Source organism: Dothidotthia symphoricarpi (assembly GCF_010015815.1).
Source record: "Dothidotthia symphoricarpi CBS 119687 unplaced genomic scaffold P153scaffold_6, whole genome shotgun sequence".
Lineage (NCBI taxonomy): Eukaryota > Fungi > Ascomycota > Dothideomycetes > Pleosporales > Dothidotthiaceae > Dothidotthia > Dothidotthia symphoricarpi.
In genome coordinates, this window is record NW_022985013.1 from 75,774 (window position 1) to 93,209 (window position 17,436).

A 17,436-nucleotide genomic window follows, 5' to 3' on the forward strand; every position below is an offset into this window, starting at 1 on the left:
ATCGATTAGTATATCGAAAGATGACAAGACCAACCAACAACATAGGTAGGCAAGACCGACATCGATTTATCTCTTTCAGCTTGATTTACTAACAGAACAAGAAACACCTAAGCATCAAGTTACCCGCAAGAAACACGTTAGCTATTGCATCGATAGAAGAGAATCTCAATCCAAAGAAGAAAGGTAAATCGGTATCTTTCCGTCAACGTATTTAATGTACTGACCCAATATAGTCAAACTGGAGATTACTTGTTAGATCTCAAGGGTATCGGAGCCTGGCTCGACACCGAACTCGCAGACGCGATCGATAGCGTTACAGGACCGTTGGACGGACACGAAATAGTCCAGCGTACCCACGAAAGTGATATTCTACCTCTTTCCTGGTGGCTATTGGGAGACAGAAACACACAACCGTGGAATGGATTTGGCCTCAACAATGGCCAAAAGACAGACTCTAAACAACCTTGAAAAGATAGATCTGTTGACAACAGTTGTTTATAATTGTGGGGAGTTGGTGTGCTAGAATTTACTGTCATTACAAATTTGTATGTTCCCACGTGTATTGCTAATTTGGGGATATTTGCTCTTGGAGCACTTCGTGAAGTCAGTTGTTTAAAACCTGATCTCTTCAACAATGGATTGGGTGGCGATGCGCTGCAGATACGTTCCTTACTATTAGCGTCTATCTATACTTGCTATAGTGGGGTACTGGTAGTAGTGTTTACCCCGCCACAATCGTATCGTGGCCTAACCAAGCCGCTCTCTGCAGTCCTATGTAGATGGCACAAGGCATCCGTGCAGAGCCATCGCATGAGAAATTTTGCAACGAGTTGTAGGATAGTGCAGGTCGCACGAATAACTCCTGATCGCCCGTGTTGACGGCATCGCAGCGCACAGGTTCCGAATGCGGCTGCTCCCGGGCGCCAGATCTTCGCGGGGAACGGAGTGCGCGGGAGTCGCGTGGTGATAGACGCGTGTGCGCGCATCAACGGAGCAATATCCCTATCTAGCACTTTTGACCTGTCAGCAATTCTGTCTTCATCGTTGCTTCCTCCTTACATTGCCCCACCCTGAAGCACGGCACTACACCTACCATGTCCAACCAAACCCTGTCACGCACATACGCAACCGATGCTGTCCCAGCAGACTGGCACACCAAGACATCAGAAGACAAGTTGCGATGGCTTGACACGCAAGCCCTTCCGTCCGACGCGACCCTCAATCTACAATAGGCGCCAGCTACCGCCTCGGCGTCAAGCTGACGCGCATATTCCGCGTTCATTTCGTGATGCTGAAGCAGACGCGAGAGTCTGTCAATACTAGCAACAGCCCGACACTCAAGAAGTCTTTCAGCGCGTTCGCCGCGGCTACGAATCAGTCAAGTAGTCGGCTATCGAACTACATCACTGAGGAATGTCGGGTGCTGATGAAGAATGGAAGGTTCGCGCACGATGCGACGCCCTTCTTGCCCGTGTCGATTTCTGAGTTGGATGAGGGCGGAGGTGATGAGACAGACACGATAAGGCTTTCCACCGTAGGTCGCTCCTCCCCCTCTTCCCTCGTATGCTCTGCCTACTTACTATCCTCTCCCACAGCAGTTCGTCTTGCAAATGCTCCTCGCCACTTTGGGCGCTCTGCGGGACAGCTGGCCCTGGCTCAAGGAGGTGCAGCCAGGCGTGGATGTCTCGTATGCGCAGCTCTTCGAAACGGCTATTCAGACGGGCCAAACTTTCTCCAAGGAGGTCTTCAATGAGTATAAGAAGAAACGCGACGATGAGCCTTACTAGGCGGTGCTGTTGTTAGTGCTCTTATTGAGAATGCTTGTGTTCTCGCTCCTTTCGACCAATCGCTGGAGAGGAAATCGTGGCACAGGGTCACATGAGCGATGACGTAGAGATATGTCGAAGCTGACGCAGTCAAGGGATGTATACGCGCACTCCTGGAATGCGTTTCATGAGCACGCAAATCGCAGAGAAGATTAGGTAGAAAGTAGTGAAGACCAGGCTCAATGGAAGTCGTGATCAGATGGCGGATGTTACGACTGCCAAGAGTCTAAAAGTAGTAGCCTCTTCGCGGGACGCGACGCAGCCTGCAAACAAGCATGATCGCGACGGCATCAACCAAGTCATTACCTACACCAGCACACGAAGTTTCGAACGACACGATGGATACGGTGTAGAATGACTTGTGCATCCTGACTTGGCAAGCGCTTAGTAGTGATTGATTATCGACCGCGCAGTTGGCAGCAAACCCTAGAATCCAACGCCCATCCCCACCCGACATCACCCACTCAAGGCGCTTCAATAACGAGTTTCTTCTCGCCCCTCTTCTCGCGCCAGTAATTCGAGCCCTCGATGATCTCGGGACAGCTCTTCACGAGCCAGCCCCATTTGCGGAGAAAAGGCACATTGGCCTCCCATCCGCACACATCCGACGAGTCCCCCCACACGATCAGCGCCGGCTTGACGCCGATATCTTCCGCTTCGACGTTGAGCAGATCCATACACAGCTCGTCCTCGTCGAAGATGCCAGCGTGAATCGCGAGCAGCATGTTGTCGCGGAAAGCGGGGAAGGGGAACAAGTCGATCCAGGGGTGGTGCGGGAGTGTGCGCTGTAGTTGCGTTGGCTCCAATGCCTTTGGGCACGACGTTTGCATCGCCAGGGTAGGCGGGCCTTTCTCAGTGTACGGTGAGATCATCTCGTCGCGACACAGTCCCTCGGGTGGAAAGCCCATCAGGACTGCATTTCGCGCCAGCGCGTTGAGCACGTTGAGTCGGATGATAATGGGAAGATTGGTGGGTCGCGCAGCGTGCAGGCTGTACTCTTGGTAGGCGTGTCTGATGAGTGCACGCCTCTGTGCGATGCGTCGCGGACAGGTCAGGAGGACGGGCCCGCCGTGCATCAACCCGCTGTCGTGGCTAGGCTCCTGCGGCTCGGGGGTTTCTGGTGCGTCATCTTCGATGTGTCCTGCGACATGCTCGCGTGCAGAGGGTGATACAGCATTCCTGTAGCTAGTCGGTGTCGATTGCGGCTCAACAGATGGAGCATGCTTCCTTCGACCTACACACGTTTTTGGTCAGCTGCTTGCATGAGTGGGCCGGGCCAGGAACTGACGGAATGCTCTTTGGTTGATTCTGTTCTGCCGTTTCTTCCTCTCGACTGAGCTGGTGATCCCCGTCCAGTCGTCCCGGGGACCCCAAGCATCTGTCAACGGGTAGAGTCTCTCTAGTCGGCTGAGCACATCTTGTCCAGAGCTTATGTTCGTGACGTAAGTCGGCTCCTGTCCATTCGTTAATCGTCATTGGACACCGTCACGAAACGCAATGCACGCTTACCATTGGCTGGTTTACGCCAGAAGGTTCCACTTGCATATTGTTTTAACAGGCTTTGCAGATTGTAGAGTTTTTCCTGAGCAACATAGCAACAACAGTCGTTGGGATGCGGGGAACGGCCACGCTTATGCAGGTGGATTACGCACTAGGCACATGTACGCTAATCCGACTCGGCCCTGCTAGTCGGCCCGCTTCCACGTAACAAACTCGAGGCCGGATTTATTGAACGCAGTTACCTGGTAGGGCCGAATCTAATGCGCCCAGCTTATCTTGTGGGTTTTGGATGTTTCCAGTCCCTCAGACCATTCGTAACCCGAATCGAGGTTAGTCGCTGAGTACGAGCAACGTCCATGGTCGATATATAAACTCTACCCACCAGAGCAATCATCTAGCTTCAACTAAATCCATTCCCATCTCTCGACACATTGAACTTCTCGACCTTGCGACAGATACATTTTTCCGTCTCGCAACCATGACATCACTACCACCGATGAAATACGTCCGGTAGGCAGCATATCCAGCTCGTCTTGGCTGAGTTCTAACCATTACACAGCGTGGGCAAATCCGGCCTCAAGGTCTCCCAGATCATCCTGGGTTGCATGAGCTTTGGAGACAAGAACTGGCAGCCGTGGCTCCTCGATGAACAAGAAGCCTTCCCCATCCTCAAGCACGCTTTCGACTCTGGTATCAACACATGGGACGTCGCCGACACATACTCCAACGGCAAAGCAGAGGAAATCCTCGGCGCAGCCATCAAGCACTACAACATTCCCCGCTCCAAGCTCGTCATCATGTCGAAGTGCTTCCAGTTTGTCGATGAGGCGAAGGGTCCCATTGACCCCGCGACTTTGACAGACAACAACGGGCCCCGAGTTAACCAGATTGGTCTGTCCAGGAAGCATATTCTCGACGCCGTGGACCGCAGCGTAGAGCGTCTTGGAACACATATCGACGTGCTGCAGATCCACCGTATGGACCGCGACGTGCCGCCAGAGGAGATCATGAAGGCGCTCAACGACGTAATCGAGAGCGGGAAGGTGCGCTACATCGGCGCCAGCTCGATGCTTGCCTGGGAATTCCAAATGCTACAAAACGTCGCCAAGTCGAACGGCTGGCATCAATTCATATCAATGCAGGGCATGTACAACCTTCTCTACCGCGAGGAAGAGCGCGAAATGAACGCATACTGTAACGCAACCGGCGTCGGCCTGTTCCCGTGGTCTCCACTCGCCGCGGGCGTGCTGACGCATTCCTGGAGCGATCGCAGCGACAAGCGCGAGCAGATCGACCCCTTCCTCAAAATGCTGTTCCGCAGCGGGGACCACGCGGCTGACAAGGCGATTGTGGATCGCGTCGAGGAGCTGGCGAAGAAGAAGGGGGTGTATATGGCGCAGATCTCGCAGGCGTGGCTGATTAGCAAGGGCGGTATGCCGATTTGCGGGCTGGAGACTAAGGAGAGGATTGATCAAGCTGTGGGTTCTACCGCGGTTGAGCTGACCGAGGAGGAGGTCAAGTATCTTGAGGAGCTGTATGTTCCCAAGATGCCCTTCCCGTTTTAGAAAAGAAGTCGTCTGTATGGAAAAGTGCATGCTGAAGCTTTTTATTAACAAAGAAACGAGAACCATCAAATCTGTGCCTTACCATCCAAGACTTTGTGTTTTCGATGTTCCTCATTGAGTCGCATCAGTGTCGAAACTCCGAGTTACCCCTGCTCCCCTGTTGTCGATCAACTGCAAAATCTGCAAGTAAGCGGCATCCTTTGTCGCTACTCCAAGGGGCAAAACTAACCAATGGAATTTCATAGAAATACACTTCAGGCGTATTCTGACAAAGTTCTGGCATACAATCCCTACGCCAAGCTTACTTCCAACTGTTCAGCTGTTGCACCACTACGCTGCACCTTGTGTCTTGGAATTTCGATCAACCGAGAGCCATGACATCATTGCACTTGCTCTCGATGGAAATCAAAGGTATTTCCATTTCCTTGCTGTCTGGTGAGCTACCAAACGGTGCGTTAGCAGGCCGAGCTGAATCACCAAACTCAAGTGCAAGATCGGCGTGATGTCGGCTGAGTGCTGGCTCGCACAGGCCCGAGCGCCACCCGGCTTTACGCGAAACATGCCCTGCAAAGATGTTTCCATGCAGGCTTACCATGACGCTACTCGCCCCACTGCCTCTCCCGGCGTTTATGCAGCTAACGGATAGATTTCGCTCGGATTTACCTGACTAAATCCACGACAGACGGACGACGTTGTGCCTGGGTATGTATATAACTAGTCCCAGTATCCTCAGTCGACCCCTCAAAGTCAATCCTACTCATCAAACTCCTACACTCCATCACCTCAATCCCCCAGAATGGCCCCCCGTGTCCTAATACTCGGCGGCAATGCCGGCATCTCCCGCTTGATGACCACAGCCATGCTCGCACGTTCCTGGGACGTCGTCAGCGTGATTCGCAGGCCAGGGCAGAAATCCGAAATCGAGAAATTAGGCCAAGGACAAAACGGGAAAGTCACGACCATGGTGTATGACTTGGAGAAGGTACGGGGCGCGGCCGAGGCGCAAAGTGTACTTGAACAGGCGAAACCGAATTTTGTCATATTTGCTGCTGGTAAGCCAACCCACCCACGTCACCACGTGCAAATACTCAAATCTCCTAGGCTCCATGTCCAACCCCTTCGGCGTAGACCGCGACGCAGCAAAAAGCTTTATGCGCGCCTCAGCCGACACCCCCACCGTCACGAAATTCCTTTTCATCTCGTTTCCTGCCGCACGCCGCAACCGTGCCCCCTGGTGGTCAGACTCGGAGTACAGGCAATACGTGTCAGAGCGAAGCTCGTACCCGGACATCCAGCAAGCAAAGCTTGACGCGGACGAGTACCTCGTTGCGCTGGCGAACAAGCGTGCTAAGGGTGGGGGCGCACCATTTCAGGCTATCAGTCTACGGCCCACGTGGTTGACGAATGCGAGAGGGACAGGGAAAGTTCAGCTTGGGCATGCAGGCGCACAGGGGCAGGTCACGCGAAAGGATACGGCGGATGTGGCGGTCGGGTTGCTTGCAAGAGACGACACGAGGGGGTGGTTTGATCTGTTTGAGGGGAGTGTGGGGATCGAGGAGGCGATTGACGGCGTGGTGAGAGATGGTGTGAATAGCATTCAGGGTGAGGATGTGGAGCGTATGTACAAGTTGGTGCAGTAAACGAGCATTGGCAGCGCTCTAGAGTAAGCTTCATACTTTACAACGATCGATAATATTCAATCTGCGTACTCATTGATCAAGGAGTACTGGTGTAACCCCTCACACAAAGCCCTTGACATCACATTATTAACTCCATCTACTCAATCCAGCTAAAGACAATTCCTGAGGCGCTGGTCGCGGAACTACCGCTTGAAGCGACACTGTAAAGGACGAATCGAACCGCTAAACTGCTCCGACTACCAGCCATCTTCCGAACATGTAGATTGGAACACTTTCACGTGGCATGGTCGTCGTGCCATTCAACCAACAATATCCTCCCGTAGAATGTTGAGACCGTGGGTCGAGGAAGTTTGCCTGGATACTTGCGACATATCTCAAACCACAGCGGGGCGACGAGTGCCGTGGGATATCCAACTTAGACAATTTTCATACTCGTCTCAAGGTCGACATTTGAGGGAGTGTATGTAGACTCATCGAGTTGTGGGTTGCAGATGGACAGTATGAGTCCGCGGAACTCCGACAGAAGGATACAATTCTTTGTGAGACTCGGCACAAAATAAGTTCAGCCTTCGTCTAGCCGTTGGGCCGAGAACAGGTAATGTCTATCTTACTTGCAATAAGCTTGTCCTGGTCCATCCATGCCTATATTGTCAAACATCATACCATCAAGTTCCTGCAACGCTACAAGCGATGGACAACCATGATGAGGAAACAGAGCAATCTGAGATTTTTCAAGTGAACATAGAGATAATCGTGAAGACAAGATACAGCGTTGTTGATTTGGATGATAACGTCGAGTAAAGGTTCTGGAATGGTATCAATCTTCACGGATAAGCCCAAAGTCTCGACCTAGACACCGCTCGGGCAGCACATAACCTCGTTATATCCTGTTTTTACTGTGTTAGCAGGTTCAAGAGGTGTAAATTGTTGAACCTGTTAGATGCTAGTGTTACTCATTATTATGTGGACCGTCTCAGTACCAAAAGAAAGTTTGCACTCTCTTGAGCATACCTTCCCAGTCTGAGTCGCAGATAGATCCTTATGGCGTATTGGTGGTGCTGAAAAATAGTAACCAGAAGTGACTCTTCCATTTTAGACGATTACTCGGCTCGGCCTTATCGCCCTTCCTCATCGTCGAGAAGTGCTGTCATACGACTTGATATGCTTGCCTATTGAGAGTACGTAACATAGACTACCAGATTCTTTATGTCTTTCATGGTGGGTTATACGTATTTTGTTAAGAGATATCTTTCTCTGATCACGGTCAAGTCAGACTCTAGAGTTGGGTAAATCCTAGAGACGGACTAAGAATGGCGAACAATTCCTTTCCCATAGCAGACGGAACTCTCTATTTTCCCGAGAAACATTTTCCTCGTGTCTTGAATTCTCTTGTTCAACTCTCAGAAATTTTATAACAATGACAGCCTGACATTCGACCTTCTCGTTCGGCGTACGTAGGAGACCTTGTACTGGGACAATCAGCGCTACTCGTGGGTAGAGGCAAACTCTACACCGAATTCCGCTATGATCCTATGCTCGTCCTGCTCTTTAGTAAAATACATAGCACGGTATGAGCGATAATCATGTTTGCTATATGTACCCTACTAATTTGGAATGCACCCTTGGCCTCTGCGTTCGCAGGCTGCATGTATGATAGCGTCGGCTATGTCGGCTTTGTCTATGGGTTAGCCACGCAACTTCACCATGCTGTTGCTCTACAATACTGCGATAGAAAAGTGGTGTGGGCTTACTCCTGCTCATGCCGTTCGCTGTCATCTCGATTGCTGTATCCGGAAAATCTGTCCGTAGATATTATTTTTCTTTAACATCGGACTACCAATGAACTTCACTGACAGAGAGGTTGCTAGAGCAGCTATTGGCCACATCATGTCGACGGACTGGTGATTGGCGCTGTCGGCGCTGGACTAATGCACATTATGACCGCGTTCGGAGTTGTGACTAGTCACCAGATCCTCGTCGCAGTAAGTACTGTCCCAGTTGGCTCTCACAACTGATTTGACTGGAAATTATAACAGATCTGTATCCGTACAACTCTGCAGAACATCCTGCTCGTTACGCATGCTGAATACGACGATACACCAAAGTTGATCAATCAGGCGGCCGACATGGTGAACTTCTGCCAGATACTTCCATCGTGGTCATAACTCGCACTCGCTCCTAATACTGTACTAAAGCCCTTTCGTGCCTTGGTGGTCTCGCTATTGTCGAAGCCACATTTTCGTCCGAATTTGTGCAGGACATGCGCAAGCAAGCGCCAGACGCGCCTTTCGAGGCGAATACAGCAATCGCCGCTGTCGGTCTACGGCGCAGTACCAGATGCACTGATTGCCGATGATATCAACGCCTACGTGTAGATAGGTTCCCGCTCATTGTCGCAAATAGCAACTTGACATGTTCCTATAGCCAGTTCCTTTCGGTTGTTCACATCATTGGCGTCCCAGCAAATTTTCTCACGCTGGACTATGCACTCTTCGTCTCGAATATCGACATCAAGAAGGAGCCCAAGAAAGCAATATATAGAAAAGTGTCGCATAGTGACAAGGACGTCATCAGGGAGTAACCGACAGTCTCCAATAAGAGTAACCGATTGCTAGGAAACCACACTAGAGCCTGTCTAACCAGAAAAATAGAGGCTCTTTACTAAGAAGGAGCGTCTCTGAATGAATAGTATTGCGCAAAGAGGGTAGACCACTCAACTTTCACGATCGATGTAGGGTATGTGGTCAAGCCACAGGCAAAGTCGGCGGCGGTTAAGAGATTAAATCATAATAGACAGTTGTCAAGTTAGTGAATATAGCGTTTGCGAAGATTTCGATCTATTAGTCTGGGCTGTAAATTTACGCTGGTTTGACCTCTTGAGTGGACAAGCAGGGATTAACATTCTGGCGGATGTTTCTAAGCCTAAAGGTAACTATTACAGCTTCCAAGGCTGCAATTCAAGGTCTTACTAGTAAAATCTAAAGACTTGAAAACTGTCTACTGCGTCTGTTATCTATAGATTGGCTTCTTTATCAGTAGATCATGATGAACCACCTACATAACTCCACACGGGTTCTTATGGTTGCGTACAAAATATTCATTAAGTGCTTTGAATCGGTAAATTCAACACATTTTTAGAAGTAAATCATGGAAGGTTTGCTATCAACGACTCATTATGCCTTGACTACTCATGGCAAATAAACGATACAGGCTGTCATATACAAAGCATCCATCCGTTTCTCGGTAATCGATGGATTTCAAGCTACTCCACTGAAACAACTTCACCGTTCGGATCATTGTTGACCTTCTGCCAGCCCATCCCCAAGGCAAACACGAACATGGCCACCGACCCGCCCACTGCCAAATAGAAAGTGTGATCAACTCCTTGACTGTAGGCTTGTCGAACACCAGGAATGCTCTCCGGAGACACTACTAGTCTGAATCCCGTTGCACCTGCAGCTGTTACCCCCTGCGCGTCCACTGTAGGAGCGTAGGTGCGCAAGCCAGATGTTAGACCGTCATTAAATATAATCTTGGCAAAGGTCAAGAATAGCGAACCACCAAATGTTTGTCCAAATATTGCAAGGGAGATTCCAAGAGCACCCTGCTGCGGAGAAAGGGTATTTTGGATTGCGATGATAGGCTGGAAATATCTATGTCAGCATAAGTGTACCTAGTCGAGTTGTTCTTGAGAAGCAGGGTTTAGGAAGGGATTAAGAGCCGACATGTCTTACCGTTTGCATTCCGCAGCCACGACCAAATCCCCCAATGAATTGATATATGACCCACTTCACAGTCGATGTCGAAGGTTGAAATGTAGACATTAGACCTGCAGATACAGACACTATGATACCGCTGGCTATTGCCCATGGAATGTAATATCCCTTCTTTCCAACTTTTGAACCAGCAATGTTAGTTGATGTGATCCAATGATTGTAAGGCGTGAGTGTAGGCTTACTAGTTGCGCCCGAGGTCACCGCCATCAAGATTTGTCCCAAGATCCCTGGCAACATATACACTCCAGAGAGTGTAGGGGATACACTCTTAACAGCTTGGAAGTAGATGGGAAGATAGTAGGAGAAGGTGAGCAACGACCCAGAGAAGAAACCAAGAGAAAGACACGAGCACCAGACCTCTCGTTTACTGACTATTGCGGAGGGAATCATGGCAACATCGTCGCCAACGTGGCGCTCCCATATTACAAACACCAGCAGGGCAAATCCTCCGCCGCAAAATAGACCAATGATTATGGAGTTGTGCCCGCTGTATTGTGATCAGCCCCACTCCAGGGCGAGGGATATTTGAACAGCAAATGAGGCAAAGATTGCAAATCCTACAAGGTCGAGTTTGTAAAAGATATCTCGAGCAGTATTAGGTCGATGTACCGGATGCAGTTGCCCTGGTAGAGAAAGTCGATCGGAAATCTTGATAAAGAGAAGAAGTAAGGCTGCGACTGCGCCCAAGGGGAGGTTGATATAAAAACCTGGTCCAGTTGTTAGTCGATGGCGGTGAAAATGACGGAATAACGATACTTACACCATCGCCAACTTGCGTGTTGGGTAAGGACGCCTCCTAACAACGGGCCACAGACGATTGCGATTTGACTGACTAGACCACAGTCAAGTCACTTGCTCAACGTATGATAAGTCGTTTTATATGGAGACTTACAGCCCATCATTACTCCAATTAAAACTATCTGTTCCGTTAGCGTGTCTAGAACAAACATGAGTTGTGGTTGACATACGAGGTTGCTTGTGTTTCGGAGCCGCCGCCGAAAGGATGGTGATGGCGCCGTTGGTGAGACCTGATCCTCCCATGCCAGCAACCGCTCGCCCGACTATTAACATAGTCGAGGTACTCGCGACGCCACACAGAATGGAACCAAGTTCGAATACGCAAAGGAAGGCTAAGAATGTGTATTTAAGTATAAAAGCGTATACAACTTTCCCGACAAAGGCTGAAGCGCACAACTAAGAAAGTTATCAGTGATTCGATCCACGAAGCTGAGATTGTGGTCCTCAAGGCAGTAGAAAACATACTTGGAGAGAAGATACGCGCTGCCATACCATCCCACATCTCTGAGGGAGTGAAAGTCGTTGGTGATCTGAGGAATCGCCTGCAGCTGATCAGTCATCTGCGCCATCAAAGTTGACTTGAGACGATGTCTCGGAATAGTGCGTACCGTGACAATAATGGACATATCCAGTAGCATTAAAAATGCGATGACCGTAACCGAAATCACAACCAGCGCCAGTCTAAGACCAATGACGTGTTGAGCCTCGATGTCATTCCCTGCACTGCTTGGGCGCTCTTGCTCCTCAGATTTGAGCTGAGTCGAAGTCATGACTATCGGAGACCATGGCCGTAATATCGAAATACAACAGAACTCGTGGTTGGGGAATCTCCTGTGGTCAAAAGGTATATTGGGCGGTAGGCCAAAGTGCACGAATCCTCGTAGTACGCGAGGAATGATAGAGAGGTCGCGAAGGGATTTTTTCAGTTATACCATTCTGCATTTGCGCAACGTGATGATGCTTTTAAGCACTTCAAGTAGTCAGTAACAAGAAAGCGGTGTGCTCCTTCGTTCCCTACATTTACACTCAGGGACGTTTCAAAACATGCGGCGGGGCCCTGACGCAGAACTGAGGCGTAGTCAACGTGATGTTGCATATCAAGAACTTGTTCAGAACTCCTTACACATATGACAATGACGAGGTGTCTGAGCCTAACAAAATGATCTCGCAACATGGTCAGTATCGACTTAACTTGAAGGTGAGGCTTCGTAAGGCTTTATTGTATGTCGTGTTGTTGAGAATTGCATCATCATAGATGCAGCAGATAAGGAGCATAAGTGGAGTGATATTGATTATTCCCGCGCGGGGCTCAACTACACCCCTTCTACCTACTTTTCGTCGCATTGGTCAACACCACCGCAAATCCGTGCCAGATCCGTATTCCCAACCAATAAATCGAGTTATGCATCCAGTTGATCGGGTATCGCGCAGTGTACCTGCTCACTTGCACAGCCTCCAACGCTGCCTCAGAGTCAAGCAACTGTTGAGGTTGCCAGATTTGATGGTTTCATACGTGGTACTAGCGGCAGCTTTCTCGAGCCTGAATATATGATATGCACCAACTGTGTCAGAAAAAGCTTCAAACAAGTTATATTACCATTACATTTTCCCTTGAACCTAGACAAGCAGCGCCAAAACTTTCAAACTTGCCTTATGTTGGCCAGCCACACACGCCCACCCGCTCAATACTTCGTTCCGCTCGCCAGGATTCGAGATTCACGAGGTTGTGTTTTGCTGTTCCCTCCTCATTCAAAGAATTGATAATGACGCAATGCCAGAACAAAAATCCTCCCAGTGGATAACAGTGAGACACATGTTTTCCTCCCAATCCTGTGTCATAAGGTGATAGATGGTAAATGGTGAGTTCAGAAAGGCGCCTGCAGAGTTTCCCCTTTTGGAGGCATATAGGGTGACCTCGTGTGGGTTTGTAATCAAAACTGTTCGGTCGCACATGTAGTGCCTATAAGGGGCTTCTCTGTTCATTACAGGGATAGCGGAAGGTGCGTCTCCATAATGCAGTGCAGACAACACCTGTGGGGCCTGTTGTCGCTGCTACCGAGCACTATGCTTGGCCAGAATTTCCATGAGAGACCTGTGTAGATTTGTGATAGAGACCTGTGAAATTTAAGGCACGTATCTATCATCAAGACAATGGTGGCCTTGAAGAAAAGGTATGAAAAGGCCGTCAGACAAAGCCATGCTTGCACAAAGAAATGATGCGAGCGCAAGAGTTGTCCTTCGCCGCGGATGATCTGTCGTGCGGACGTGAGGCAAGTATCGCGCGAGGAGGCGTAGGTTGGAATCTTCTTGAATCCAGACGCGAGGTAACAAGATTAAGCTTATATCACAAAGTAGGCATAGATCAGCTCAATATGTAGGCCTGGATGCTGAAATCAGGATCGCGTTCGTAATTATCTAGTTGGAAGAAACGGAATGTCGCGGATTATTCCCTGAAGCTCAAATCCCACGGTCATGACGTGAGCATAAGAGCTTGATTGACCGGAACTAATGGCGGACATGAGATTGTGGTCCACGATGCCGTGAGAAATTTCGGCTTGGTGGGTCCGCTGCAGAATGTAGTACATTGGCAGCTCCTGTCAAAGCTCACTCTCAACTAGATTCACGTCATTCATATTGCGCCGCCTGTTGACCGTCATGCAAGCAAGTTGGGTTTGGTACACGCCTTCGCATAGACCACCATATCGCGCAGCTAACAACCTAAGTTTCACTATTAGCAAGTTGTCCTGTCTATGACACCATAGTCATGAGAGAACAACACAATTAGTGGCGACCAAGTACAATTAGGCTCGGCGATCGATATCATTTTGGATAGTGCTAGCAACAGTGATGTTTCATTGGTGGTCGATTCGATGAAGAGCCAGCTCTCGACCAAGCAGCAAAGCAGTAAAGAACAACGACCGGTACCGCAGCCAAATACTTTCCAGGTTGGAGAAAACGAAGGGGGAGATTGAGATGCTCTGAATGGTCTCTAGCGCAGGCGCAGCATCACTCTGCGCAGCGATTAGAACCGCATGCGTTGCTTTAATCCACAGAACTGTCAGCGCGTTAGCCTAGGTTAAGGATGACAATGAACAATGCTCACTGTCACTCGATGCTCAAACGTGTATTACAGAGGCAGTGATACTAGAGCAGTAGACCGATTTGGCCCGGTTTGTGGTCGTCGACTTGCCTGTAGGCATCCTCAATGGTCGCTCGCAGTGAAGAACAATGCACGACAAATGAACTTGGGGAAGTAAGAGAGTAGTAGACTCAGCGCGTCTCTCTCTTTCATGTTCCGTGGATGACGGTGACTTCATACTAGAGTATGTAGCCGTGGGGACACCAAAAAGCCCGCGGAGTACCCGCGGACATCCGCCTTAGGCCACAGACCCAGCAACGCTCACCTTGAATACATACTCACCAGTTGCCAAATGGTGAACAGTATATTATCCCGTAGGACTCCTCATCCGAGCTTATACCAGCGAACAGGCAGCACTAACAGACACAATAGACATCACCATTCGGTCACGACCTCTTGCCAACGACCCATATCGTGAATGGAGAAAGAAGCACATTTGAGTTTCGTAGAGTGTTCCATTGCACACATGCCTTTTCAGTGTTCCACCTTGTGCTGTGCCTTCTCAGCAGTGCTACTTAAGTTGCTTACCAGACATCTTTAACCAATAAATCGTCATTATATACTTGTTTGCTAGCTCTGTAGCCGGATAAATATTGTTGTCAGCAATTTCAACATCTTTCAAGCTCGTCTTCGCATCGAGTAACGGTAAGTGCGGCTAACTAACCTCACGTAGTACTTATGCAATCAAAACTACCTCCCAACGCCACATATAGTTCTGCACTTGCGAAGTGAGTACCTACGCGCAACTTAGAAGAAGAACACAAGACAGTGATCCAGGCGTGAATCGTCGAGCAGAAAGTACGACAAGAGTTGATAGGTGATTCATGCTCACCATGACCTTGTATTCTCGCAAGGCAGACGAAAGCCTACGACTGTTTCTTGTTATACGTTTTAGCCAAGCTCCACAGGGAGTTTCAAGGTTTCCCGCAGAACACGGTCTCGAACCAAACTTAAGTATCTAGCTATATTCAAAGCGGCAGAACACCTTCATTACACCTAGGACACCACTCCCAGTTCGAACTAGAAGAGATACTGTATTTGAGTCATTTTTGCAGTTCATGTCATGATAGTAAACTTGACTCAACATTTTCTCCTTTTTACCTTCATTCCAACAACCGCGATATTTGTCGAGCATGTCTTCAGTGCTCGACATCCGGCCAGCAAGCAGCCTACTATGTTAATAGCAAAAGATATCATTTTGGTCAGCAAAGGGTCCGCATTTTTTCTTCCCTATTTGGGCAGAGTTACTGTTCAGCGTGCCGCTGCAGTGCTTCACCGCTAGACACGTTGCGACATCCCCGACGCCAAACATGTCGTTCAACTTTCCTCCGTTCTCCATCGTGACCGGGCACGAGCACACGGCTTCCATCCCGTATATTCAAGTAGCAAATGGCCCACCACTGGGCATATTTACATGCATCCAAGTCAAGACCGTCGGGCTCACGGAAACTCATGTAAAACTAGCGTCCAGACAAAAGGTTGACTACGCTTACCTCGCAGTTGTGAATGGATCTTCGTAGCCGCTTCCTGCTCAGTTCTGGCTATCGAGAGATCGAGTGCATGCAATGTGCTTCAAGCGTTGCAGGACACGATCAAGTCGAGTAGAAGGGTTGCTATCATCGGTGGAGGGGCTGTCGGAGTAGAGTTTGCTGGTGATATCGAAGATTTCTATGCATAGAAGCATGCGACGCTGATTCATTCATGTAGCAAACTGTTGAGCCATTGTAGAAAAGGGTCCTGCAAGACTATGGTTTGGGAACGCGTCCAGTTGAGCTCAAAATTCGTTCAATAAGCAGCCGCAGATACCCGCAGGTGAGAACATGGCTAAACCGACGATGCTAACATTCTCTAACTCCAGTAAGTAGTAGTTTAATCTTGTGGTAAGTTCCCTGCTGATACTTGCTATGTCTCTCCAGGCCTCGAGCTTTTTCAATACTCTTTCTGACGAACACCGCAGGTTGATTGCACTCCACAGCGACCCAATTCGTTCATTCTCACATCTCTGCTCCCCGACGCTATCTCAGAGAACACGTCCCGCATTATTGCCCGGCCAACGCTTTGATTCCTCTCGGCCAGCAATGCTCATGTCTTCAACATCCCTATCTTTGACTTTAGTGATTCTGCTAACTACAGCGGTTCTCACACGTCTCGCACCGGCTGGCTTCAAGCTGGTGTAGTACTATACAACATTCTAGCAATAACCGAAAAACAGAAGTCATTACGTGTCTGCAAATTCAACTTCTTTCTCGAAGGCGCTATCAAATTGACACTGGGGAAGTCACATGTCGGTATGTATAGAATGGGCGAAAACGGTGCGGACGTCATGTTCACCTCAAGGACCGGGTCAATCAACCTGGACATCAAACGGGCGTGGGGGGATTTTGGGGTTGATCTCAATAAAATTTGGGAATCTGCTGTTGAAACTTTGAGGAAGGCGGCCAGTAGCAGTAACAAGGGAATGTGGTGAGCGTCACTTGGATATCAGGACTAGATTGGAGGGCATACAAGAACTTGTGTACCTTGCAAGGACAATGCTTCTCATACACAGGACATGTAACTGTGAGCTATGACGATATCAGTGTTGATTGAATTAGACCACGTGAAGACACAGGGATTGATACAACAATTTAGATAACTGCATCATCGACGTTACTACCAGCACAAGACGTACTTACAATCCAGTTCACTCCTTCGAAACCGTTTCATCTCAGCGGGCGCGATTCTCACGGTCTGGATATATGGCCCGAGACCGAACCTCGAATCCACCTTCTCGAACACAGCAACGTATTGATCACTTGTCCCCTCAAATGCGTTTAGATCGACCAGCATCTGCAAGTCAATTCCAACATTGAGCCGGGTAATGAGATCTGTATGGCCCAGACTCGCTGTATACGCATGATGATGAACAACGAATATACTTTCGTCGACATCGACATCCTCTGTCTGTGCATGCCCTACATCCATGACAATGTCTCGCGCGACGATCGGGCTCGTGTTCGGTTGCATAGCCTCAATAGTACGCCGACTAAATTCAACGGTATTGACATCAGTCTTGCCGTACATCAGAATTCTGATGAGTAGGCATTGGCGCCTTCAATTGGCTGTTCAGCGTACATGTCGTTTGTTATTATGCTAAAACGGTCAGTGAATGGCCTCTTGCGCTATCCCCCTCGTTTCAAGTGTCGGTGTGAT

General features: G+C 49.2%; 8 protein-coding genes across 8 annotated transcripts; 4 read left to right on the forward strand and 4 right to left on the reverse strand.

Annotated features, from left to right (window-relative positions):
• Positions 1–1,094: 1,094 nt before the first annotated feature.
• On the forward strand, positions 1,095–1,787 carry P153DRAFT_383365 (uncharacterized protein; the record flags this gene model as incomplete). Its single annotated transcript, XM_033670221.1, has 3 exons — positions 1,095–1,174; positions 1,240–1,534; positions 1,596–1,787. The coding sequence occupies 3 exons, from the start codon at positions 1,095–1,097 to the stop codon at positions 1,785–1,787; spliced, it is 567 nt and encodes a 188-aa protein (XP_033525638.1).
• Positions 1,788–2,290: 503 nt separating this feature from the next.
• P153DRAFT_374191 (uncharacterized protein) lies at positions 2,291–3,371 on the reverse strand (the record flags this gene model as incomplete). The annotated part of the gene is made up of 3 exons (XM_033669504.1): positions 2,291–3,060; positions 3,115–3,223; positions 3,336–3,371. 3 exons carry the CDS (start codon positions 3,369–3,371, stop codon positions 2,291–2,293), a joined length of 915 nt encoding a protein of 304 aa, XP_033525639.1.
• A 433-nt stretch (positions 3,372–3,804) lies between these two features.
• On the forward strand, positions 3,805–4,891 carry P153DRAFT_355084 (Aldo/keto reductase; the record flags this gene model as incomplete). Its single annotated transcript, XM_033666550.1, has 2 exons — positions 3,805–3,836; positions 3,886–4,891. 2 exons carry the CDS (start codon positions 3,805–3,807, stop codon positions 4,889–4,891), a joined length of 1,038 nt encoding a protein of 345 aa, XP_033525640.1.
• Positions 4,892–5,603: 712 nt separating this feature from the next.
• On the forward strand, positions 5,604–6,634 carry P153DRAFT_364864 (uncharacterized protein). The gene is made up of 2 exons (XM_033667694.1): positions 5,604–5,943; positions 5,993–6,634. Exons 1-2 carry the CDS (start codon positions 5,688–5,690, stop codon positions 6,529–6,531), a joined length of 795 nt encoding a protein of 264 aa, XP_033525641.1. The 5' UTR covers positions 5,604–5,687; the 3' UTR covers positions 6,532–6,634.
• Positions 6,635–8,468: 1,834 nt separating this feature from the next.
• On the forward strand, positions 8,469–9,112 carry P153DRAFT_383369 (uncharacterized protein; the record flags this gene model as incomplete). Its single annotated transcript, XM_033670222.1, has 4 exons — positions 8,469–8,513; positions 8,568–8,660; positions 8,727–8,902; positions 8,956–9,112. 4 exons carry the CDS (start codon positions 8,469–8,471, stop codon positions 9,110–9,112), a joined length of 471 nt encoding a protein of 156 aa, XP_033525642.1.
• Positions 9,113–9,793: 681 nt separating this feature from the next.
• P153DRAFT_374194 (MFS general substrate transporter) lies at positions 9,794–11,875 on the reverse strand (the record flags this gene model as incomplete). Its single annotated transcript, XM_033669505.1, has 9 exons — positions 9,794–10,174; positions 10,266–10,426; positions 10,490–10,721; positions 10,839–11,014; positions 11,068–11,139; positions 11,200–11,223; positions 11,276–11,501; positions 11,567–11,647; positions 11,714–11,875. The coding sequence occupies 9 exons, from the start codon at positions 11,873–11,875 to the stop codon at positions 9,794–9,796; spliced, it is 1,515 nt and encodes a 504-aa protein (XP_033525643.1).
• Positions 11,876–13,516: 1,641 nt separating this feature from the next.
• Positions 13,517–13,690, reverse strand: P153DRAFT_286487 (uncharacterized protein; the record flags this gene model as incomplete). Its single annotated transcript, XM_033663472.1, has 1 exon — positions 13,517–13,690. The coding sequence occupies one exon, from the start codon at positions 13,688–13,690 to the stop codon at positions 13,517–13,519; it is 174 nt and encodes a 57-aa protein (XP_033525644.1).
• Positions 13,691–16,264: 2,574 nt separating this feature from the next.
• P153DRAFT_355088 (uncharacterized protein) lies at positions 16,265–17,307 on the reverse strand (the record flags this gene model as incomplete). The annotated part of the gene is made up of 3 exons (XM_033666551.1): positions 16,265–16,423; positions 16,789–16,808; positions 16,920–17,307. The coding sequence occupies 3 exons, from the start codon at positions 17,305–17,307 to the stop codon at positions 16,265–16,267; spliced, it is 567 nt and encodes a 188-aa protein (XP_033525645.1).
• Positions 17,308–17,436: the final 129 nt, after the last annotated feature.